This window comes from Crocuta crocuta, unplaced genomic scaffold, assembly GCF_008692635.1.
Source record: "Crocuta crocuta isolate KB4526 unplaced genomic scaffold, BGI_CrCroc_1.0 scaffold344, whole genome shotgun sequence".
Classification (NCBI taxonomy): Eukaryota; Metazoa; Chordata; class Mammalia; order Carnivora; family Hyaenidae; genus Crocuta; species Crocuta crocuta.
Window position 1 is genome coordinate 1,128,767 of NW_027533081.1, and position 26,380 is coordinate 1,155,146.

The following is a 26,380-nucleotide window of genomic DNA, read 5'->3' on the forward strand; positions in this document are numbered from 1 at the left end:
GGGGGGGGGAGGTGTGCAGGCAAAGGCCGCGGTTATAGCAGCTCTGCTGACAGGGAGGGCGGGAAGCTGGCTTGCTGGAGCTGAACACTCCATTTGGGAGACAGACAGATGCGACAGGAGCAGCGTTTGTGTTGATTACAGAACTTCTCAGGAATTTCTCTCCGATAATAGAGGAAAGAAAGGGGCCAACAGGCCCAGCCTCTAGCAACAACTGAACTACAGTATGTGGGTTTGGTGACTGGCTTCTTTTGTTGAGGGTAGTATTTACAAGGTTCACCCATGTTGCATGTGTGCTTCATTTCTTTTTATTGCCGAATAGTATTCCATGGTATGGATTTCCTACGTCATTTAGCCACCAGCTGATAGACATTGTTTCTGCCTTTTGGTGGTTATGAGTCATGCAGATATGAACAAATATTTACAAGATTTTCTGTGGTACAGTTTCTTTTAGGGAGATAAAAATGTTCTAAAATGGACTGTGGTGAAGGTTGCACACTTCTGTGAATATACTTAAATATCACTGAATATTGCACTTTAAATGGGTGAACTATAAGTATGTGAATTATATATCAATGAAGTTTTTTTTAATGTTTAAAAAATTTTTTTTAATGTCTTATTTATTTCTGAGAGAGAGAGAGAGAGAGAGAGAGAGACAGTGTGAGCAGGGGAGGATCAGAGAGAGAGGGAGACACAGAATCTGAAGCAGGCTCCAGGCTAGCTGTCAGCACAGAGCCCGGTGTGGGGCTCGAACCCATGAACCAAGAGATCATGACCTGAGCCGAAGTCGGACGCTTAACCGACTGAGCTAATCAGGCGCCCCTATTTAAAAAATTTTTTAATGTTTTATTTATTTCTGAGACAGAGAGACAGCGTAAACAGGGGAGGGTCAGAGAGAGAGGGAGACAAAGAATCTGAAATAGGGTCCAGGCTCTGAGCTGGCTGTCAGCACAGAGCCCGACGCGGGGCTCGAACCCACAAACCGTGAGATCATGACCTGAGCTGAAGCTGGACACTCAACCGACTGAGCCACCCAGGCGCCCCTTTAATGTTTATTTTTGAGAGAGAGCACAGCATGAGTGGGGTAGTGGCAGAAAGAGGGAGGCAGAGTATCTGAAGCAGGCTCTGCCCTGAAAACGGAGAGCCCCATGTGGGGCTCGAACTATGAATGGTGAGATCATGACCTGAGCCGAAGTTGGATGCTTAACTGACTGAGCCACCCAGGCGCCCCAATGAAGTTATTAAAAAAAAAAAGAAAAATAGAAATAATCTAGAGAGACCCTCTGTATGCTTTGCCCAATTTCCTTTTAGAAAATTATCACAATCAGAATGCGTGCTCATTTGCGTGGGTGTGTACATTAAATTCTACACAATCTCCTCACCTGGGTAGATTCAGCCACCATCGAAGTCAAGATACTGAACAGTTCCAACACCGCAGGATCCCTTGGGGTTCCACCCCCTTCAGCACCCCTGAAGGACAATCACTAAGGCGTCCTCCATTTCCAATATTTTGTCATTTCAAAAATGTTATGTTAAGTGGGGGCTATAAAGAATGACTGGCTTTTTCACTCAGCATAATTCCTTGAATATCCTGGATATAACTAATATCAGCACCTCTTTCCTTTTCACTGCCAAGTCGTATTCCATGGCACACATATCTCTGTTCAACCATTCACACCATAAAGGACATCTGGGAGTGACTGCTACCATGTACCTTTGTGTACAGGTTCTTGTGGGAATGTAAGTTTTTATGTCTCTGGGATAGAGGCCCAAGAGAGTGACCAGAGAGTTGTATGTTTAATTTTTATTAATCTTTTAAAGTTTATTTACCTATTTTGAGAGAGGGGAGGGGAGAGGCAGAGAAAGGTAGAAAGAGAATCCCAAGCAGGCTCCGTGCTGCCAGTGCAGAGCCCGACCCGGGGCTTGATCTCCCAAACCGCGAGATCATGATTGGAGCTGAAACCAAGAGTTAGACGCTCAACTGACTGAGCCACCTAAGGTGCCCCTGCACATTTAATTTTTAAAGAAGGCAAATCATTTTACGTTCCCACCAGCAATGCATGAGTGATCCAGTTTCTTCTCATCCTTACAGCATTTTGGAGTGATATTTTAGCCATTTTGCTGGTGTACAATTTTTAAAATCTTTTCATTACATCTTTTTTTTTTTTTTAAGATTTATTTAAATAATCTCCCAGCTCAATGGTGGGGCTCAAACTCGCGACCTTGAGATCAAGAGTTGCATGCTCCACCGAGTCAGCTAGCCAGGTACTCCTACAGATGTCCAATTCTTTTTGGTTTTATGTGTATGGCAGCAATACTGTGGGAATGATGAGGCTTGCTTTATAGTTTATTCTTACAGCTGAACTGTTGCCTTTCATTTACAGTCAATCTCACACTTCCTATGTTTCAGCAGGCAAGTTATGTCCAATCACATTTATTGTGATCACTTGTATTTCTCACTTATTTGTCTCTGTCTTCCCTTTTCTAAGCTTCTTTCCCTCCATTTTTGTTTTCCAGATTCATTGGAGTATAACTGACAAAGCTTTTCTCCTTTTCTGAAATACATACATTTTTCAAAGTTTTTTTTTTAATGTTTTATTTATTTCTAGGAGAGAGAGAGAGAGACAGTGTGAGCAGGGGAGGGTCAGAGAGAGAGGGAGTCACAGACTGAAACAGGCTCCAGGCTCCGAGCTGGCAGTCAGCACAGAGCCAGACGTGGGACTCGAACCCACGAACCGCGAGATCATGACCTAAGCGAAAGTCGGACGCCTAACCAACTAAGCCACCCAGGCACCCCCAAAGATTTTATTTTTAAGTAATCTCTGCAACCATTGCTGATCTTGAACCCACAATCCCAAGATTAAGAGTCACACGCCCCAACTGAGCCAGCCAGGCGGCCCCTGAATTATATTTTTGTTGGATGGTTGAACTCCATTTTATATGGTGTTTGGATTTTTGTTTTTTTCTTATTCATTTTTTCCTACTGGTCTGGGATATACAAACTATTTCTACTGTTTTAGCAATTCCTTTTTCCTTTTTAAAAAAAAGTTTACTTATTTTGAGACAGAGTATGCAGGGGAGGGGCATAGAGAGAGAAGGAGAGAGAGAATCCCAAGCAGGCTCCATGCTGTCAGCGCAGAGCCTGATGCAGCGCTTTATCTGATGAACTGTGAGATCATGACCTGAGCTGAAATCAAGAGCTGGATGCTGACCCAGCTGAGCCACCAAGGTGTCCTTCTTTTTCCTTTTTTTTTTTTTTTTAAAAGCAATTGCTTTTTCAATTCCATCGGGCATTCTTAACTTACCAAGTATAAAATTTATATTTTAACTTATTTCCCAAATACAAGAACCTTAGAACCCCCTCTATTTTTAAAAGCCAGTTTCATGGGGCACCTGGGTGGCTCAATCAGTTAAGTGTCTGACTCTTGACTTCAGCTCAGGTCATGATTCCAGGGTCATGAGATCAAGCTCCCCATTAGGCTCTGCAATGAGCATTGGGCCCGCTTGGGATTTTCTCTCTCTCTCATCCCCCCACCCCCCCACACACACATGTACAGCTCTTGCTCTCTCTCTCAAAAACAAAACAAAATTCTCTCTTTCTCCCTATGCCCCTCTCCCCTACTTGCACGCTCTCTCTCTCAAAAATAAAATAAAAGTAGGTTTTATATGCACATGATAGACCTGGTATATATCCCTAATACACCTCCTGACTTCCATTTAGTATGATCCTTGTTTATCTTTTTACACCCATACAGCACACTTCTATTAAGAGGCAGAACAAGGGTGCCTGGGTGGTTCAGTCAGTTAAGCATCTGACTCTGGATCTCAGCGCAGGTCTTAATCTCAGGGTTGTGAGTTCAAGCCCTGTGTTGGGCTCCATGCTGGGCATGAAGCCTATTAAAAAAAAAAAAGAGGCAGGTCAGAATGATGGGTAGAGAGGTACAGCCTCCAATCTGGACTGCCTGGACTCAAATACCAACTCTGTCACTGCTTTGCGCCTCAGTTTCCTCAGCTGTGGAAGAGACAATAATAGTACCTACACACACTAAACTAAGAATTAAAAATCTGTTCTGGGTAAAACACTCGAAACAGTGCCTGGAATGCAGCAAGTCTATATGGAGTTAGCTGGAAGCCTTATTATTTTATAGAGGGGTGATTTTTGTTTACACCAAGGATTCTCAACCTTGTCCCTACTGACATTCTGGGACAGACAATTCTATGTTGTGGGGGGCTGTCCTGCACACAGAAGAGGTTTAGCAGCATCTCTAGCCTCTATGCTACGTGCCAGGGGTGCCCCCTCAGTTGTGATATCCAAAATGTCTCCAAACATTGCCAAATATCCCCCAGGGTACAAAATCGATGAAAATCACTGGTTTAGATTTACACACACACTTGCTACCTTATATGAAAAAAACATCTCTTCTCCCATTTTACATCTGGCATCACAAGACGGATGGTCTGAGAGTTAAGAGGATATGGTGAACAAATTAAAAAAAAACCTTTCAGTGCAGCTCTCTTGGGCCTTGTTTATCTAAAATGTCTGCTTCCCCCCTAGTCATCGGGAGTTCTGCTGGCATACAACTGTGGTCTGCAGCTCTATCGCCAGGGCTCTCACAACCTCCTTTCTTCTTGACACCGTCACCAAATCTGCCCAGTCTACTCCTTATTCCTTTTTACAAATTGGCTATTTCTAACATAGTCCTCTGGCCTATGACGTCTGTGGTTTTCCCAAAGTAGGTGAAGGCATGGATGCTGTATTTAACCTGCATGGGACTGCTTGGCTTTTCCAGCTACCATCGCTTCTTACCTACTGGTTTGCTTCTGTTCTCTCCATTTGGTCCTTTTATTAGTTGTTAGACTCTGATTTTATCCTCTGCAATTTCTTACCCTATTTTCTTAATACTTTTTAAGTGCTTATTTATTTTTAAGAGAAAAAAGAGAGGCAGAGAGAAAAGGAGACAGAGGATTTGAAGTGGCCGAAGTCGGATGCTCAACCGACTGAGCAACCCAGGTGCCCCTTACTGTCTTGTTTTCTTTTTTTAAAATAAATGTTTATCCATTTTTAAGAGAGAGAGAGAACACATGAGCGGGGGCAGGGGCAGAGAGGGGGGAACAGAGGATTCGAAGCAGCCTGATGCGGGGCTCAAACTCATGAACTTTCAGATCATGGCTTGAGCTTAAGTTGGACACTTAAATGAGCCACCCAGGTACCCGATTACCCTATCTTCTATGTCCTCTTCTCTGGGCTATATTCTAGGTAATTTCTTCAAATGTTGTCTCTAGTTTACAAATTCTTTCTTCAGTTGTATCTATCTGCTGTTTAGGAGCATGTGGGTGGCTCAGTCAGTTTACGTATCCGACTCTTGATTTCAGCCTAGGTCATGATCTCAATTCGTGGGATCAAGCCCCACACAGCACAGAGCCTGCTTGGGATTCTCTCTCTGTGTCCTTCCCCTGCACATGTGCACTTCTCTCCCTAAATAAATAGATAGATAGACAGATAGATAAATAAAAATACTTTTAAAAAATCTGCTATTCATTCATCTCTACTTTCTAGTTTCAACAATTTTATTTTTTATTTTTTAAATGTTTTTATTTATTTTTTAGAGAGAGAAAGAGAAAAGAGAGCTACAGAAAGCAAGTGGGGGAGGGACAGACAGAGAAGGAGACACAAAATCCGAAGCAGGTTCCAGGCTCTGAGCTGTCAGTGCAGAGCCCAACGCGGAGCTCGAACTCATGAACCACAAGATTATGACCTGGGCCCAAGTCAGATGCCTCACCGACTGAGCCACCCAAGCGCCCCTCAACAATTTTATTTTTGTTTATACAAGTTCTACTTGGTTCCTTTTCAAAGCTGCCTTGTCACTCCACCAGGTATCCCAGTGCTTGTTCATTTGGAATTCCATCCTTTATTTCTTTAATCAGGCCAAGCCCATAGTTAACAATGGTTATGTGTGTGGCCCCGGGCATCTCCACATCTGTTTGTTTCTGTCCCTCCTATGGTGCCTCTACTTTCTTGCAGGCCTGCTGGTCTTTGATTGTGGTGCTCAATGCTTGACCTTAATCTGCAATTCTCACAGGCCTAAACTGGGAGCATTCTCCAATCTGCCCTTGCTCCGGGTGAACTAGAGATGCCAAGGGCTCTGGCCCAAATCCCACTACTCAGAGGAATGCGAGGCTTGCTTTCCCCAGTCTCGCAGTGGGCCACGACATGGCAGGGCAAAGAGCGTCCCTACCTTCTGCTGGCCCAACAATCCAAAATGCATCTAGGCTCTAGTTCTCTAGAAGGATGAGGGTTCCTCAGCATCCAGTCTGTCAAACAGACAGAAATAGGACTCATTTTTAAAGTTGGTTTTACAGGCACATGATATAAAATTCACTGAGGAACAAAAATGTACAGAGTGAAGAGTCTATCTCCCTTCTAAGGCTGTACTCAAGCCCCCATCCTCACCTACAGTCAGCAGTTTGTCTCCAGGACTAATCCGGGTTACGTGGAGACTATCCCAGCGTGTCCTAGACTATCCTTAGAGAATCCTTGCGAAATCTCTGACCCAGGCCCTGTCCTGAAGCTGCCTTAATCACACGGTGGCATCTGGAGAGACTGTCAGGAAGGAGTAACAAATGTCCATCGGGCCACAACACCTACTTCGCATAGACCAGGCAGACAAGAGGTCTAAGGCAGAAGGACAGGGACTCTGAAAGGCAGCAGCAGGACACGAAAGCAGAGAACCCACATCAACCTATAGTGCAGCCCAGGTCCCTCCAGAAGCTGAAAACAGGATGTGGGCCAAGGTCAGGTTGGGGAGGGTGTGGGCAGGATACCCAAGCTTTGCCAGTGAACTGACTAAAGTGTTCGGGGTGAAACTGCCAGGCAAATAATGGTAGCATTCTAAACTCCTACGCTTCAAAACTATTTTTTATTATAAAATGTAAGTCTGTGATGAAAAGAAATCCAACCATTCACTAACATAAGAAGGAGTCAGAACCAGTACTTCTCCCGAGCATCCTTCCAGAAGCCACCCCACGTATGCTGACAAGACAAGAGGGGACACAGGAGCTGGAGAAGAATCATCAGGCAAAGAGCTGAGGGTCACATGGCAAGGTGCCAATAAGGAGAACAGAACAATGATCCGAGAAAGAAGGGGATGGCTGGGGATGGAAGGTTCCAGCGCAAGAGTGTGCAGAATGAGGCTATATATGGCCTCTGTGAAGAGCAAAGTGATGCTCGTACAGGAAACTCAAAGAATGGGGGTGCTCAGGTCAGGCAGCCTAGGTTGGACCCCCAGCTCTGGTGGGCAAAGCAGAGGGAGGGACACTGCCCCCTTCGGAGGGTTACTATGAGCGATGCATGAGAAAAATACATCGACACGTCACAACCTGTACATGAATCAAGGTCACAGCAGCTTTATTTGCAACAGCCAAACCTGGAAACAACCTTCAAGGGTGAATGAATACGCAAACTGTGGTACACCCAGTCCATGGAATACAATTCAGCAATGAACAGGAACGACTTACTGAGGCGACTTGGGAGAATCTCAAAGGCACTGTGCTGAGGGAAAAAAGTCAGTCTCAAAATGTCAAACGTTGTGCAATTCCATCGATGTGACACTTGCAAAGTGACAATTACAGAGATGGGGAACAGATTAGTGGTTGCCAGGGCTTGAAGCTGGAGGGAGGGTGTGATTATTAAGAGATAACACAACAGCTTGCTATTGGTGATGGAGCAGCCCTGCATGCCGACCCTGGTGGTGACACCACACGTGATAAAATCTCACAAACTACACGCACGGAAGCTCATGGGCAAGAATGCATGTAAAAACTGGAGATGTCTGAAAAAAGGCCACCTGAGTAATTAGCAGCATTGTCCTAATGTACATTTCTCAGTTTTGAAAATGTAGCACGAAAGCAAAATAAGTCAGGCAGAGAAGGACAGCTACCATATGTTTGCATGTATAGGAGGATTAAGAGGAACTTAACGGAGGACCATGGGGGAGAAGAAGGGGAAAAATAGTTGGGGAGAGGGAGGGAGGCAAACCATGAGAGACTCTTGAATGCTGAGAACAAACTGAGGACTGATGGGGGTGGGGGAGAGGGGAAGGGGGGTGATGGGCGTGGGGGAGGGCACTTGTAGGGATGAGCACTGGGTGTTATATGGAAACCAACTTCACAATAAACTATTTAAAAAAAAATGTAGCACAATGTTAGCACTGGGGAAGCTGGGTGAAGGGCATGTGGGCACTCTCTGTGCCATTCTGCAGCTTCCTATGATTCTTAGACTATTTCAAAAATAAAAAGGGAAAAAGTACTGAAGCACTTTGCAGTGCTGAAGTACACTGCATACTGAATTACTGGTTATGAAAATCAAACGCCCAACGAGGCAGGCCCTGGAAAGAGGAGGAAGACCCGCACTATGTGCCCATTCCCAGCCTGGAGTAGCTGCACGGAGGGGACAAGGGGCTGTGTTCTGCAGAGAAGCGCAAGGAGGGCAAGGCACCTCCTTCAGGGAAGGAGGGCAAGGGCAAGGGCAACATAGAAGGGAGGACTCTCGAGGTGGAGGTCTTCTGGGGGCTGTGGGGCGCCGACAGCACCACTCTGTGGCTGAGAACAGCCTGAGACATAACTGTTACCTCTTTCAGCTACAAAACACAACCTCCGGATGGAGTCCCGGACTTACCCCAACCTCTTCTGAGTCCTTCAATTCTGCCCAGGGGTAGGAGGGCTTCAGTGTCACTTAACCCTTCTGACAGCCCGAAAGAGGTTTGGAGCTTTTTCTCTCCATACACAGCAAAGATAAAAAGGCAGAGCTACCTGGAGTTTCTGCACACTTTCCTCAATACCATCCTGAGCAAAGGAATAAAATGCACGTCGCCTACAAAGAAGGCAGATTCTCTGAGAAGCACGGTACTCACTCTGTGGAGCTGCTGTGGACACAACAGCCATGCCGTGGGGGGCCATCCCCGAGGTGCCAGGGGGCGGCTGCCCTGAGAGGGGCATTGGCTGCCCCATGGTGCCAAGGCCACCCATCCCGCCCAGGGATTGTCCTGGGCCCCGAGAAGGCATGCCGATTCCAGCGGCTCCCGCAGCGGGCCCACCAGTCAGGCTCTGTAGTGCATTCATAGGATCTGTAGGAACACAAGGGCACAGCGTCTCAACCAAGCGCTTGCTGAACCGCAAGGCTCCAAAGGCTATGAAGCCTCACAGAGCACACACTTCCTCCCACCTCCAGGCACGACTCCCTCAAAGCCCTAAGCAGTGAAAGGCCAGAGTTCCAGGAGCCTGTAGGCCGCCAACTGCCCAGGGACCAAAATGCCGGTATCTCTGTCATTGCTCTTGAACAAGGAGTGCACCTCAAACCCTAGCCTGGCTCATGCCAGGGTCCTAACATTGAGGGACCTGAATGTATGCAGCAGCTCCCACCCCTCCTGACTGTACACCCCTCCTGCTGGGTGAGACACAGCTGGGAACTCCAAAGACAGCAAAGGAGACAGCAGGCTCTTCACAGTGAGACAGAGCCTGGGGGCCGGAGAACTGAGGGGGCACAGACTGATGTTTTCTCAGGGAGATGACAAGTCTCCTTGCACACCAGAAGCCCACCTCTGCTAAGTCTGTGCAGAAACCCCACTAAGGAGCGATTCTCAGGACACCACGCTACAACAAGCGAAGGTGTGGGGGAGGCGTGTAGGAAGAACCCACAGAGTGCCACCAGGCACAATGACGCTTGCCAGGAGGCAGGGGACTCAGCTCAGTGGGCAATGCCACAACTGCAACAAGGAGCCCAGAGCTCTTGTCAGAACAGTATAGGCTCACAGCAAACAACTACCTACAGACAGGAATGTCCCAGCCAGGTCACCCTGCAAAGAACTGGATGCCAAAGAATCCCACGCTCCAGTGCCAAGAACTCAGACATTTTCCTGGCCACACGCTCTTTACCCCATCTAGCCCTGGGCAGCTGAGAATCACTGCACATGCCGGGAGGGCCCAACAGGGAATCCGGGCCCACAGAGACAGGTGCAGCCAGCTCGGCTAAGGCATGCACGGGCACCCAGCATTTACAGCTGCACTGCCTATGCTAAGACAAGCAGCATGCCAGGCTGGCCCCCTCCTTGACAAATCAGAGCTCAGTCGGCCATCATAGATTTGACTAAACCCCTTCACTGGCAGCTTAGTCAACAAGACCAGGGCAGAAGCAATACAGTTCCCATGTGATAAAGTCTTGAAGTTAAAAAGAAAAAAAGAGGGAAAAAAAGACAATTCTTAACTTACAAAGAAACTTTGAAACTTAAGGAAGTGAATTCATAGTTATTCTCTAAAAACTATTACTGCAAATTATTATACTAGATATTCCATTGTAGTTTTCTTCCACAGAGCTCAATATTTTAGATAACATCTCCATAACTGTGCGAGTTCTGAAACATCATTTTGCTGGACAAAAACAGCATTTGAGTGACACGGATGGGGAGGTCTCATCTGACTGCAGTCTGCCAGGAAGAGGAAGCATGGAGGAGGGTCGGGCGTGGCTCGAAGTTCTCACGGCCAGCTAGAGTTCTTCTTTCTGCGAATTTTCTCCACTAGTAACAGCTTAACCCGGAACCCACGCAGCATCCACAACTGCATTCTTGCCCCACCCCCCCCTCCACTGCCAAACCCAAGGTTGGGATAAAACTTTAATTCAAACAGAAAATACTCTTACCGCTGACAGAAGCTTGAGATTTTTTGTTATCTGTATTTAAGAAAACAAAAACAAAAAACAAAGTTTTACATAACCACATAGTTCCACAGTAAGCCAGCTTTGGAGGCATTTGCCTAGAGGTCATTTGCTGAAACGAAACAGAAGATAAGATACCTGGAAGTGCACGTGTGTGCATGTCTGTGTCCACTCTGGGCAGAGCTGACACTCGAGGGGGTCTGAGGCAAGAAGGTACAGAACTGCCCCTGGTCAACCTGGGGCCTCAGAGAATTGTCCCCCTCCCCCTCCCCGCAGAAGCTTGCTCTGGGCCTACTCTGGCCCTCCCTCCTTCCCGGGAGCAGGGTCTCAGCTGGGACCCTGAGCAACAAACACAAGAGCTGTAGGGATCCACAGTGGGCCCAGAATGGTGTACCTCCACAACACCTCCTTTTTCAGCCTGCCCTGATGAGGAGGCAGCATCTCTACTTTCTACTAGGAGGACATTGAGTGCGGCCAAGGCTGGCTAAAAGCCCCATCTAGCTGGCCCTAGCACCAGGGGCAAGCACTGCAACAGGACCGCCCTCTCTGGGTGAGCCAGGGGCCGGTGAGCAGGCCAGGGATACGCCTGGCCCCAGGGCTTTGTGCTGCTCTGCCAGGCTGCCTCCCAAACAGGCCAGGGTCAGCCCAGTCCCGACAAGCAGAGCTGCCTGCCAGGACAAACCAAGGCATCTCATCCAGACTGCTCACTCCCCAGGCTTCTAGTTCCAACAGCTTGTTATAAACCCCATAAGACCTTCCCAAACACAGCAAGGAAAGTGGAATCAAGTGAAGTTCATCTGGCCGGCCATTCTGGGGAAAAGTTAGTGTGGAAAGAAGCAAAATCTATGGGCCACACAGGGGCTCTGGGGTTCACAACATCTCTTCTCGGAGATTACTACTAATGCCGTAGCCACCTCTACAAACATGAAGAGAAGCCACTGGACGCACCAACTGTGCGCTCCAAAGACAGGCTGCGTCAAGAGGAGCCCATCTCCTGTGGTCACACAACTGCAGGCAGGTAGGAGGTGCTGTTGGCTGAAACCTCAGAGCGCCGATCGAGCCTGGTTTCCTTTAGAAACGGTGACCATCCAGGAACACTCCATGTCCTCCATGCTTATGCATAACACACAAAAGACCACCAGGACCCCTGAGCCCAGTCTGCAAGGACACACACTTTTCAAGAACCATGGCTGCTGCCAGGCTGAGCTGACAGGACCCCAGCAGAACCCTGGGAATCAGAGTGGGTAGAAGGCAGCAGGTGCCAGGCGGCCCTCACCAGGGCAGGGAGCCGGAGGCAAGACTTACGAAGTTCCAGCTTGACAGGAACACAGTTGGGTCAGACCCCTATTGGTCAATAAAGCTAACTCCTAGGGAAGGAAGTTTCTTTTCCAGGGTAAACCTGGCTTATTTAAGAACTGCCTAGAGACAAAAACCAGTCTTTGGAAAAAGAAGATTAAATGGACAAGCAAAAATAGCAGCCCAGACTACTCGGAGGCTAACATTTCCATTATGCCAAAATCAGCATTTTTGAGGTTAAAGCTCTGAAGAGGATGGGAGGCGGAATCAAATGCAAAGCAATGTCGAACTTCCCAGAGAGCAGGAGCTTTTCACACAGGCATTCTGCCTCAGGCAATGTGGCCAAGAAAGCCCCCACCACCCCAGGAAAGGGCAAGCCTCTCCTGGCACTTGAAACTAGAAACCACCCAGAAATGTAAAATTTTACTTACGAATGTCTCGAAAATGGATAATAAGCCTGGCCACGAGAGAAAGGTACTCGTCCTAAAAGCAAAAACAGGAAGCAATTTAATCCCAGATGAAAAATGAAGCCGTGTGACGCCCCTTCCCACCCCCTGCGCTGCCATGTCACTGAGTCGAGGGTTCTTGCTGAAAGGCTGCCGGCTTGCCTGGCTCGGCCTCCTCTGGAATCCATCTCTCAGAGCATAGCTGTCAGTGCTCAGCTCCGGCAGGCCAACAAAAAGCACAAAGAAACAAAAAGCCAAGAGGGATACCGAGAGAGGCGTCAAACCGCGGCTCTTCCCACTCTGCTGCAAAGGCTCAGCGGAGAGGGCGGCTGGCCAGCTCAGGCGCCCCTCCTTTCCCAAAGGGGACAGCAGGTCCAGAGGGGATGGGATGAGGGGCCAGCCTGAGGTCACATGGCACATCAGCAGTAGACAAGGGCGGGCCGCTTTTGTCTTTGCACTATTTGTATCCAAGTACTTTCGCTTTTAATACTCAGCCTGTTGCTCTTTCACTGCTGACGTGCTCGTGTGCAAATCTGGCTGTGCGCCGCCGGCTGTGCTTTTCGGAGAGCTGTGTTCATCTGAATCTACTGCACCGGCAAGGGAGAGGGCACAGTGCCACCCAAGGGTGGCAGGTGAAGGCTACTGCCGAGGGCTCTCTTTTTCCCGGCTGCCGGGTTTCTGGAACTGCAGAGTAGAGCCTGTCTTCTACTGATTGACCTCTTTGCAACTAAGGATACTCACTCCCAGGTGTTAGGGGGAAATCACTACTGTGAGTTTGTCTGGTGGTCAACAAAGGGACGTCTGAGTTAAAATCTTATTTCACAGAAGCTGTACCATCCTTCCTCTCCTTGAAATGCCCGTCCCTCTAGCAAGGCAGCCCCAAAAGGGCAAAAGCCTTCATTTTCCATCCTGCTTGCATGACCCTCCTACGTCACTCTGACAGAGAGAGGCCACTAGACAGCAGACTGACAGGATGACACCCACACAACCCAGAACCCAGCTGCACGCGGCATCTGTGGAGGTACTACCCTGGGAACACGCCTGTGAACCCAGGAACAAACGGTAAACCCACTGTCGTAAGAACATCTTTGGGGAAAAAGTGGTCTCAGGTGAATGCAAAAATATACGCACACTTTCTAAATCTTCATTACATCTCATCTACCCCCAAACTTCACCCCACCACTCTTTTTTGGCCAAAGGATTCAGCAGAGGCAAACGCAAGGGGAAAAGGCCTGGGGAAAGGCAAAGCTGGGATGATAAGCACATGCAAAGGGGGCAGGTACAGAGAGAGGGACAGTGAGCCTCTAACTGGAGCAAAGGGGCACTTACTGGGTGTTGTCAACACTCCCAATTTCCAATTCCCCTGCCCCCAGTTTCTGGTAGGAAAGACAATATGCTGAGGGTGAAGGGAGCCCCCCACCCCCCGCCCTGAGCCAGGTTCCTGCCTGTGGATCACTTGGTCCTTGAAGGATAGTAGTGTGGTGAACAGGGAGCAAGGAGGGCAGGAGGCCTGAAGGAAGCTCAGGAAATGAAGTGGCCAAGTACAAGGGGAAAAAGATTGGGAACCTGCCAAGTCAATATCTGATGTCTTGTTAAGGCCTTGAGACATCTGTTAAATAGGGGGTACCTTAAAAGAATTTGTTGAGTTTTCTCTATTTCCATAAAAGATAAAATGAGGGGTGCCTGGGGGTGGCTAAGTCAGTTGAGCATCTGACTTTGGCTCCGGTCATGGTCTCACAGTTCATGAGTTCGAGCCCCGCTTTGGACTCATTGCCGTCAGTGCTGAAGCTGTCCACGCAGAGCCCACTTCGGATCCTCTGTCTCCCCTCTCTCCCCTGCCTGTGAGCACATGCGTGCGCCCTCTCTCCCTCTCAAAAATAAATATAAAAAAAAAAAAAAAGATAAAATGAGGAAGCAGGTTGAAAAAACGAGATATTTTTATTCACACACAAGATACAATAAAAATGGGGCTCAGGAGCATGTCCACAAAGCCTTTAATACCGAACCAGGACTGGGAGCTCAAAGCTGGGCTGCAGTCCCTGTCCCAGAGCTGGATGGCCAGCATGGTCTGCTCCTGGCTAAGGCCATCCCACTGCCAGGTGAGTAGAGTGGAGGCTCTGGGGACCAGACCAGGCTGAGGAGGCCTAGGGGGCAGATGTGGCCCACCTGACAGTAGACATGGGCACAGGCAGCAGTTAGTCAGCGAAGAGGCTTTCTGGCAGGTTAAATACATGTCCGAATTTCTCGCAAAGGCCAGGCCACCCAGGAACCACTGGGAGCCGAGTACTGCACATCTGCCGCCAGTGTTTCTCCCTCAGAAGACCCTGGGGTCTGAGATTGCACCGCTCACGTCCCACAGGGTGGGCTACTTTACTCCCATGGCTCCTAAATCAGAGGTCCTGACTGACCTGGCCCGGTGTGAGAATTCCTAGGCTCTGCTACCCCCTTCTGCTCCAAGGCACCTCACCCCTCTGGGACTGTTCCAGAGAAAGGGCTAAAGACCATGTGATGTCCCTTACCTTCACTCAGTCTTTATGACCTGTCCTGCTCAACATCAAAAATCTACGTGTCCGGGCTGCACGTGGTATTACCAGACCAAGGCAGTAACAGCTAATGCCCTGGCATTTACGTGGTGCCAGGAACAGCTCTAAACCTTTATATATATCAATGCTTTTAATTCTTCCAACCACCTACTGAGGCAGGTGTGTGGTGTCTGGTTTGCAAACAAGACAGAAATGTGGGGAGAAAAGCTTTATACGGTTCAAACCCCTGCCTGACCCATGCAAGTCTAGCATGAAGGCCCAACGACAAGGGTGAAGAATGTCTCCCCGACAGGGGTGTGGAGGGAGCAGCAGGAGAAGGGACACACACAAGCTCCATATAAAATCCCAGGCACCGCACACTACACGCTATACACTACCTTTTGTATAAGACATGGGGAGTCTGAATACATATGTGCTTGCATCTGCAAAAAGAAATGTTGCAAGAATAAACCAAAATCGGAGATAAACAGTTACTCCCACAGGTATCAGGGATTGGGCTGTAAATGAGACTTCACACCCTGTTATATGGTATTCACATTGGAAGCATGTACATTTTTAAAAAAATCAAATTGAAGATAAAACTAAAACAAAAGAAAAAGTACAATTCCTAAAAATTCAAAATAAACATATGAGCTAACTATCAAGATGGTGTCAAAATCATACAGGGAAAAGAACCCTATTTAGAGTGATCGTTTTTAAAAAGAAAAAGCAAACAAAACAAAACTGCATGTCCTTACTTCATCCATTTTATGGGCAAACAGAGCTGCAAAGAAATCTTAAACTTCATTCCACATTTTGTTATTATGTTACCAATATTAATGGTAATATTAGTCTGTTTATTCCAAAGGTATTTTATTTTATCTTGAAGTTTTTAAACTTTTTTTTTAGCAATCTCTACACCCCCAATGTGGGGCTCAAACTCACAACCCCGAGATCAAGAATTGCATGCTCCTCCAACTGAACCAGCCAGGCGCCCCCCAAAAATATTTTAGAGTAAAGCAAGTAATTATGCTACTGATATGAGAAGCCAAGATAGTCACATTAAGAGAATAGATACATGTTTAAAATGAAAGTAAAACCCTGTAAGGTTAAATTGGAATGGGAAATATCAGTGTGAAATTACGGGGTTTTTGAGGTTGTCGCTGTTATCACAAAAATATATTCTTAGCTCTGTTCACAAAAAGGTGCAGAAGCCATCAGCACCAGTGCCCACACCGCATGCTCTAAATACCATTTCACACTCAAAAAGGAACCAGGGCTCCATAGAAGAATGGCCCATTCCGGGACCAAGACGCAAGAAAGCTGCAAAAGACGAAAGGAGTCATGATAAGGGCCCTATGCTGGACAAGAGGGAGCTTGGGGGCTGCCCCTGGGTGAGGAAGAGACCACAGAAGCATCAAAATGAACCACTGCAATGGACTGAAATATACGAGATGCAGAGCCCCAAGCTCCTAAGAGTCACAGGAAGAGAACCTAACCTTCATTCCCATCCCCAGGCCCTATTGATCGCCTCCCCACCCCCACCCAGGGGGCAGGGGGAACAAGGTTAGCAAGTTCTTAGGCTACAAAGGGACAATGGGCTGCAAAGCACCCCTGGTCGGTCCAGAATTGGCGGTTTCAAGCAACTAAGGATCTCTGGTTGATGAAAGAAAACCTTTCTTTGCAGCAAAATTACTTTTAATAAATGTGTAAGGAAAGCCAGAATTGAGGACAATTACCACTTTGCAATACCCAATTAAATGGTGGAACCATCAGGTGATAAGCGGATGGGGAATTTTTTAGAAGAGTCACACTGTCACTCTCTGAACTCCTGACCAGCTGTGGTCTTGTGGGGAAATACAAATACATGGCACCACCTCAGACATATTCTTGCTAATGAAGCCACTGCACCCTGGGCTCTTTCCATCTAATACCCAATTTATAAGAAATAAGGGGCAAAAAGGAGTGAGTCAGGCAAACACGCATGCCAACGACTCTGCCACTTAGGATTCACAAGGAAGTGAGGAACCTGGCAGAGATAGCTCTGTATCATCTTGGAGAAGACATGTATCACCAAAAATAGAATGCTGGTAGAAAGATGAATGTGAAGAATATTTCTGGGGAGAGCTTAGAGGAAATGAGGAACAGAGAATCTTTGTTATCTAGTGGCAGGAAGTTTAGCTGACCTGTATCCTAGTTGTGAGGAAGGCAGAACTTGTAAGCAACAAATTTGGATATTCGGCTGAGAAGACTTCCAAGCAAAATGTTGAAGGTCTGGCCTGCTTTCTTCTTGCTGCTCAGAGTAAAATGTGAGAAGAGAGAGAAATCGAGGGAAGAACTATCAAGCAAAATGGAACCTGGACTTGATGGTTTGGGAAATTCCCAGGCTACCCAAACTGCTAAAATGAGGAGATTCACTGTGAGGAAGGTGTGCTCTCAGTCTTTCTGAGTGTGGCTTGACACAAATTTTGCTAGTGCCAAAGAGACTGGACACAGGATTCACAAATCCCCTCAACCATCTCACAGAAGCCAAGGCCAGGAAAGAAATCATATAGGAAAGACTGGCGGAGAAATTGCTGGTCTAATGGGGTGAATCCCGTCACATACACAGGAGACCCACAAAGGAATCTGAGTGTTAACACCAGCATAAACACTGCCAGTTTGGCCTGAAAAGGAGAGAGACTAGATGAAATCAAAGAATGGTGTCAGCCTCCCAAAATTCTACAGGCAGAAAACAGCCTGATAAAATGACTCAGCTGCAAACATGTGCTATTCCTTAAGAAAAGGAAAGATGACCAAAGGGACAGAGCTTTGGGCCAAGAGGCCAAAGCTATCAGCCCAGAGACTGAGTCTCCAAAGTCTGGTGATTAGTTACAGCAGCAGTAATTAGAAACTAATACACTCTTCCTATAGGTTCCTCTGTGTTATAGCCATGCTTCAGTTACTTCATTTCTTTTTTTTTTTTTTTTACTTCATTTCTTTAGATGGCCAAGTAATCTCTCACTGTATGGAGAGACTACTGTTTCTCTACCAATTCATCAGTTGATAAACATTTGGATTATTTCTACTTTGAGGCCATTATGAATAATGCTGTGAATACTTATGTACAAGTTTTTGTGGACATTTAGTAACTGTTTACTTTTTTGAGGAATCATCACAGTTTTCTACAGTGACTGCATCATTTCACATTCCTTCCAGCAACATAGGAGGTCTCGATGTCTCCAGTCGTCATGAGTGTGAAGTGGTACCTCACTGTGGTTTCGGTTTGCATTTCCCTAATGACTAGTGATGCTGAGCAGCTTTTCATGTGCTTCTTGGCCACTTGTCTATCTTCTTTGGAGAAATGTCTATTTGAGTCCTTTACCCTTTTTTTTTCTTTGAATTCGGCTTTTTTGTTGTCATTGTTACTGAGTTGGAGGAATTCTTTATACACTCTGGATACCAGCCCCTTATCAGATAAATGATTTGCAAATATTTCCCCACATTCCAAGGGTTGTTTTTTTACTCTCTTAATGGTGTCCTTTAATGTACTTTTTTTTTTTTTTAGTTTCTGAGAGAGAGAGAGAGAGAGAACGTGAGCAGGGAAGGGTCAGAGAGAAAGAGGGGACACAGAATCTGAAACAGACTCCAGGCTCTGAGCTGTCAGCACAGAGCCCAACGCGAGGCTTGAACCCAAGAACCGTGAGATCATGACCCGAGCCAAAGTCGGACGCTTAACCGACTGAGCCACACAGGCACCCCAATGGTTTTAAATATTTTTCTAACAGTTTTTTATTTTGATGAGTCGAACTAACTCAGATTTTCTTTTGTTGCGTGGTGCTTTTGGTGTTACATGTCAGAAACTGTGGCCAAATCCAAGGTCACAAAGATTTATGCCTGAGTTTTCTTCTAAATGTTTTACAGTTTAAGCTCTTACATTTAGGTCTTTCATCTGTTCTAATTTTTGTGTATGGTGTGAAGATGGGACCCAGCCTCAGTATTTTATTTAGTCATCCAATTGTCCCAGCACCATTTGTTGAAAAGACTATTTTTCCCCACTGAAATCTTTTGGTACCCATGTAAAAAAAAAAAAATCTATTAACAGTAAACACAAAGGCTTATTTACAGATTCTCAATTCTACCTCATTGATTTGTATGTTTATCCTTATGCTAGTATGACATGGTCTTGATTAGTGTAGCTTCGTGTAGTTCATTTTAAAATCTGGAAATACTGGGGTGTGCCTGGGTGGCTCAGTCAGCTGAGTGTCTGACTCTTGGTTTTGGCTCAAGTCATTATCTCACAGTCCATGGGGTTGGGCCCCAGGTCGGGCTCTGTGCTGACAACATGGAGTCTGCTTGGGATTCTCTCTTGTCTGTCTGTCTCTCTCTCTCACTTTTGCTCTCTCTCCCCCTCTCTGCCCCTCCCTCACTTGCATGTGCATGCCCCCCTCCCAAAATAAACTTTAAAAATTAAATTAAATTCAGAAGTATGAGTCTTCCAACTGTGTCCTTTTCCAAGATTGTTTTGGGTATTCTGGGTCACTTGAGTTTCCTTAGGATCAGTCCATTTACTTCTAGAAGGTCTGTTTGAAAGTTTTCCTCAGATAATCAAAAAATATATCAAATCCCTGAGCAGGGGCTCCAGAGCCAGTGTTCTTGGCAACAGGAGGCCTTTGATAAGTACTGCACTGAATCATATATTTTATTTGTATACATTCTTAAATATTTTAGACAAACAAAAAGTAAATAATAAAACATGCCAGTGGTCTCCTTATCTAGGTTAAATTTTTTTTTTTTAAATGTTTTTTATTTATTTCTGAGAGAGAGAGACAGCATGAGCAGGGGAGGGTCAGAGGGAGAGGGAGACACAGAATCTGAAACAGGCTCCAGGCTCTGAGCTGGCAGTCAGCACAGAGCCCGACACGGGGCTCGAACCCATGAACTGAGAGATCATGACCTGAGCTGAAGTCGGTCGCTTAACCGACTGAGCCACCCAGGTGCCCCATCCTTACCTAGGTTAAATTTTAAGATAAGACACAGGGGACACCCGAGTGACTTAATGTCCAACTCTTGGTTTCAGCTCAGGTCATGATCTTGCAGTTTCTGAGATTGCGCTCTGCGTAGGGCTCTGCACTGTCAGTGCAGAATCCCCTGCTTGGGATTCTCTCTCTCCTTCTCTTTCTGCCCCTCCCCTGCTCTAGCTCTCAAAACAAATAAACTTCTTAATTTTTTTTAAGGTTTTATTTATTGCTGAGAGAGAGAGAGAGAGAAAATGAGAGACAGAGAGATACAGTGTGAGCAGGGGAGGGTGAGAGAGAGAGGGAGATACAGAATCTGAAGCAGGATCCAGGCTCTGAGCTAGCTGTCAGCACAGAGCCCGATGCGGGGCTCAAACCCACAAACCATGAGATCATGACCTGAGCCGAAGTCGGACACTTAACCAACTGAGTCACCCAGCCACCCCATAAACTTTTTAAAATAAATAAATAAATAAATAAATAGGGGCACCTGGGTGGCTCAGTTAGTTGAGCGCCCAACTTCAGCTCAGGTCATGATCTCATAGTTCATGGTTCATGAGTTTGAGCCCCGTGGTGGGCTCTCTGCTGTCAGCACAGAGCCTGCTCCGGATCCTCTGTACCCACCCCCTCTCATAAGCATTAAAAAAAAATTTTTTTTTAATAAATGAATAAAAATAAGACAGAGGAGTGCCTGGCTGGCTCTGTGGGTAGGGCATGTGACTCTTGGTCTCACGGTCATGAGCTCAAGCCCCATGTTGGATGTGGAGACTACTTTAAAAAATAAATACAGACAAACCAAAAGATAAAAAGAAGGCAGGAAAAAAGCAAGTAAGCAAGTGAGCTAGCTCCTCATGCTACCAGTGACTCACCCTGCATCTTAGTTTCTTCACAAGTGAACTGGAGAAAAATGTCACAAGGATTAGACCAACGGTATACTTCTCTCAGTGCCTCAACACATGCTACTGCAAACATAGCTGGTGAAAACCAAATAATCAAAATAGACAGTTAAGGTTCTGAACAAATATGTTTACTAAGGATGGTGCAGGAGTCCCGACTGTCACACATTTAGACAGAATGGAGTAAAAGAGCACTGCCCACTGGACCTTCCTCATGAACCAGTTGCACCCAGCTAAGCTTTCCTAGCAGATCTCAGTACCTGTTAAGAAAATGTTAATCTTGGGACACCTGGCTGGTTTAGTTGATAGATAGAGCATGCGACTCTTGATCTCCGAGTCATGAGTTTGGGCTCCACACTGGGTATAGAGCCTGAAACAAAGAAGGAAGGGAGGAAGGAGGGAAGGGAGTAGGGAAGAAAGGGAGTGGGGAAGGAGAAGAGGAGAAGGGAAGGAAGGAGGGAAGGGAGGAGGGGAGGAGGAAGGGAAGAGGAAAATGCTAGTCTTCTCATGTTTTCACATTTTTCTTTTCTTTTTTAAACTTTTTTTTTTAATGTTTTATTTATTTCTAGGAGAGAGAGAGAGAGAGAGAGAGAGAGACAGCGTGAGCAGGGGAGGGTCAGAGAGAGAGGGAGTGACAGACTCTGAAACAGGCTCCAGGCTCTGAGCTGGCAGCCAGCACAGAGCCCAACGTGGGGCCCACACCCACGAACCGCGAGATCATGACCTAAGCGAAAGTCGGACGCTTAACCGACTAAGCCACCCAGGCGCCCCTTTTTTTAAACTTTTTAATGTGTTATTTATTTCTGAGAGAGATAGGGAGACACAACATGAGCAGGGGAGGGTCAGAGAGAGAGGGAGATACAGAATCTGAAGCAGGCTCCAGGCTCTGAGCTAGCTGTCAGCACAGAGCCCAATGCGGGGCTCGAACCCACGAACCGTGAGATCATGACCTGAGCCGAAGTCAGACGCTTAACTGACTGAGCCACCCAGGTGCCCCTGTTTTCACATTTTTCAATGTACACGATTGTGCTTTTCTCAGCAATAAGATGCAGTGCTTCTAATGCCTGAATTCTTGGGCAGCCGGACAGGTGCCCATGGATAGCAGAAAGTATATTCAGATTCAATCAAAGCCAGACTCTGGGCTTGTGAGGTCCCTTAAAAAGGCTAAAGGCAGGAAAGCATATCCTTTTATCAGACGTACATAGGTAGCCTCCTCTTCTCTTGGGAGTGTGACTGGGCCCGACCCCATTTCCCAGGCTGTGCTCATCCCTATTATTGCAGCTGGTTGGTGTTCACCTCAGGCCCTCCTCTTTGATTACTCCTAAGGTAGCTTCCCACTTCTGATGCTCACAGCTTCCCTGGTCCCCGCATTTCACTTTGGCCTCCCAGTGGGGGGTTAGTTCTATACTAGTCCTTTTTACGCTGTAAACCAGAAATGTGTACTACTTCTGCATAATACTGTATTAAATGCAAATGAGGAAATGAGGGTTTTAACTTTTACACTAATTTAAAAACAACCAAGTAACAAGCAAGTGTTCAGAAACGCACACAGCCCTAGTAAGCATCTCTACACACTGCTGCTGTAGGTACCGACTCAGAGGTCCCCACACTCCTGACTGCACTCTCATCCAGTGGACACCAATCTTCCCAAACCTTTGGAAGCTGGTTCAAGTGTTTGGAGGTGCCACTATCACAATAACCCACCATCCCCAGGCACAATTATTTTTTGCTTCTATCAGCCTCCTTTAGGCAGAGAGTAGTCCCATCTGTAGGAATTTAAGGTGTTAAGGAATTAAGGTAGCTGTTTGGGTATATTTTGCTTTGACAGATGGGAGGCAGTAAGAGAAGTGGCTAAGAGTGTGGTGACACCAGACCATCTGGCTCCATTCCCAGCTCTACCTCCACCCAGATCTGTGACCTCCTGGATAAATTAACTAGCATCTGTGTGCCAGAGACTCTTTCTCTGAAAGTGGGGACAGTGGTACTATTTTTGCATCATAGAGCTGATGTGGGACCATACAAGCTCAGACATGAAGCATACAGAACTGAGCCTTGCAAGGGGACATGACTTCACAGGGAACAAATGGGGTCTGGCCATTAGACCCGGATCCACCCAATGACAGAATGGGCAAGGCTTTAACTTGCTGTGCTAACATCCATACTAGAAGCACCATGCCAGTTGCTTCAACCCCATGCCAGGCAATTTGGTGAATTCTTTTTAAAGTATTTATGTAAATCATCTCTACCCAATGTGGGACTCGAACTCACAACCCGGAGACCAAGAGTCACATGCGCCTCTGACTGAGCCAGCCAAGGGTCCCTGGTGGCTTCTTTTAAATGAAAGCACTCAAGATTTTCCCTTGCCTTAGGGGACACACCAGGCAACCTGAGGTGCCCATAAGTGCCCCAGTTTCCTTCAGGGTGGACACCTCTGGACCTTCCAGCTTGTCAGGATTCCCAGGGAAGGTCAGCCCCTTCTTGGTGGCCTCTTCCATCTCCCAGCCCCTCTTAGAATCCAGAAACAGAGAAATTACTCTTCTTCATCCTTCTCTCTGCTCTGGGGTCCCACTTTTTCAATTCTTTCACAGTTGTTCTAATGGAGTCTCAGGTGGGAGGGGCAGGTAACAGGAGTGCCCAGACTGCCGTCTGACCAGATCTTACAGAACAGCCTTACTGCCCTGACTGGCGCCAGCTCTATGAGGCACTTAAGCAGTAGTAAAAAGCTGGCCATCAGACAACAGTGCTTAAGGAGTATGTCTATCTCTGTAAAGAAAAAAAAAAAAAAGAAGACAGGAAATTTCCAACACCTGTGGAAAAAAACCCTCTTCTAAATAGTTGGGGCCTCCTCTTGGAGTCAGGGATTTAGGACAAGCTTGATCAAAGGAAATGGACTACAGTTGTTAAGATCCCGAGTGTGGGCTACAGTGAGGCAGACGCTAAGATGGTAAGGGGGCTGTTGTGCTGCCAGGTAACCCCTTTGGGATGGAAGGCTTATTCCTCAGATGATCCAAGTTCTGTGACAGCCAGTCTCCAAGAGGGCCACCAACAATCCCTGGCTTCCCTGTACAAACAGGCCACTGCTCACTACCAAAAGACAGGGTCAATTCCCACTGCCCTGAAGTGGCAATGGCCTCAGGACCTGCTGAATCTGAGTGAGGTTCGAGGACTTCCGAGGACTGGCAGCTTCTACTTCCTTGTCCTCAGAAGCCAGCTGCCACGTAGTAAGGAAGTCCCCGCTATACTGCTGGAGATGCTATGTGGATGTCACATCGAGAAAATCGATACAGAGATGTGTGAGTAAAGCCTTTATGGACCTTCCAGGTCAGCCCAGCGGCCTGCTGAAAACAGCTGCACAAGAGGTCACACAGGAGACCAGCAGAACGGGCAGCCAGGCAATTCCAATTGCCCCAACTGCTGACCCACAGAATCAGAAGTAACTCACTGCTTAGATCATTAAGTTTTTGGGTAGTTCCTTATTAAACAATAGATGACAAACAATACTGAACCAACAAGTTCTGGATTCCAAAAGCTGAAATAGTTCAATAAGCCCTAATCAATCTTTTAATTCTAAGAAAACACTAACAAAACCAGTAATAACATCCCATCCCCCCAAATATTTGCAAAGTCTACATCTAATAAGAAACTTAGATCCAGGGGCGCCTGGGTGGCTTAGTCAGTTGAGTGTCCGACTTTTGCTTAGGTCATGATCTCGCGGTTCGTGGGTTCGAGCCCCGCGTCGGGCTCTGTGCTGACTGCCAGCTCAGAGCCTGGAGCCTGTTTCAGATTCTGTGGCTCCCTCTCTCTCTGACCCTCCCCTGCTCACGCTGTCTCTCTCTCTCCTAGAAATAAATAAAACATTAAAAAAAATAAAAAAAAAACAAAAAACAAAAGAAACTTAGATCCAAAACACATTAAAAACTCTTACAGTCAATTAAAAAAAAAAAAACCAAACCAAGAACTCAATTTTAAAATGGGCAAAGGACTGGGGCGCCTGGGAGCCTGTTTCACATTCTGTGTCATCTCTCTCTTACCCTCCCCTGCCCACACTATCTCTCTCAGAAATAAATTAAAAAAAAATTTTAAAAAATAATAAAATAAAATGGGCAAACGATCTGCATAAACATTTCTCCTAAGAATATATACAAATGCCCAACAAGCACACGAAAAGATGCTCTGTATCATTAGTATCATTTCACCAGGAAATGCAAATCAAAACCACCATTTTTGTGAGATACTACTTCACACTCATTTTGACAGTTATAATAAAAAAAAAAGACAAACAATACAAGTGTTGATAAGGAGTGGAGCAATTGGAATCTCATACCCTGTTGATGGGAATGTAAAGTAACGCAACTGTTTTCAAAAAGTCTAGCGGGGCACCTAGCTGTTTTGTGCGACTCCTGATCTCAGGGTTATGGGTTTGAGCCCCACAGTGGGTACAGAGATTATTTAAAAATAAATTTTAAAAAAGATTTTTTTTTTTACCTTTATTCATTTTTGAGAGACAGAGACAGAGCATGAGTTGGGGAGGGGCAGAGAGACAGAGAGACCAGAATCCAAAGCAGGGGCTCCAGGCTTTGCGGTGTCAGCACAGAGCCCGACACAGGGCCCAAACCCACAAACCATGAGATCATGACCTGAACTGAAGTCAGACACCTAACTGACTGAGCCACCTAAGTGCCCCAAAAATAAAATCTTTATTCACACACACACACACACACACACACACACACACCAGCCTGACAGTGTTACCATATGATTCAGCAATTCCAATCCTAGGTATCTACCCAAGAGATGAAAACGGTACGTCAACAGGAAAGCTTCTACACAAATGTGTGTGGGTTTTTTTTTTAAGATTTTATTTTGTATTTAAAAAAATTTTTTGTTTAATTTTTTTAATGTTTTATTTCTGAGAGAGAGAGAGAGAGAGCGCGAGACAGCAGGGGAGGGTCAGAGAGAGAGGGAGACACAGAATCCAAAGCAGGCTCCAGGCTCTGAGTTGTCATCACAGAGCCTGACGCGGGGCTCGAACCCACAAACTATGAGATCATGACCTAAGCCAAAGTCGGACACTTAACCAACTGAGCCACCCAGACACACTTAAAGATTTTATTTTTAAGTAATCTCTACACCCAAGTTGGGGCTCAAACACACAACCCCTAGATCAAGAGTTGCACGCTCCACTAACCAAGCCAGCCAGGTGCCCCTTGTACACAAATGTTTACAGCAGCATTAATGGTAAGAGCCAGAAAGTGGAAACAATCCAAACAACCATCAACTGATGAGCGGATACATAAAATGCAGTATATCTATACAATGGAATACTATTCAGCAGTAAGTAGGAATAAACTACATGTTACAAAATGGTCTGTGGATTAACTTGAAAATATCTTCCTAAGTGAAAGAAGCCAATCACAAAAACATATACTGCATGTTTGCATTTATATGAAAAGATCAGAGGAGGCAAATCCTTAATAGTGGAAAGTAGGTAAGTGAATGCCTAGGGCTGAGGGTTGAAGGA

The 26,380-nt window shown here is 46.3% G+C and overlaps 1 protein-coding gene across 2 annotated transcripts in view; it reads right to left on the reverse strand.

Moving 5' to 3' along the window:
- Positions 1-26,380, reverse strand: part of MED15 (mediator complex subunit 15) — a 48,573-nt gene that overhangs the window by 20,622 nt on the left and 1,571 nt on the right. Inside the window, exons 1-4 of one of the 2 annotated variants that reach the window (XM_077745936.1) lie at positions 12,712-12,899; positions 12,430-12,481; positions 10,688-10,717; positions 8,907-9,119 (exon numbers count right to left, since the gene is read on the reverse strand). In XM_077745936.1, coding sequence (XP_077602062.1) covers positions 8,907-9,119; positions 10,688-10,717; positions 12,430-12,481; positions 12,712-12,864 — 448 coding nt within the window. In that variant the 5' untranslated portion in view covers positions 12,865-12,899. Of the gene's footprint in view, positions 1-8,906; positions 9,120-10,687; positions 10,718-12,429; positions 12,482-12,711; positions 12,900-26,380 lie in introns of those variants that run through there. The other variant, XM_077745937.1, reaches the window with a different exon arrangement.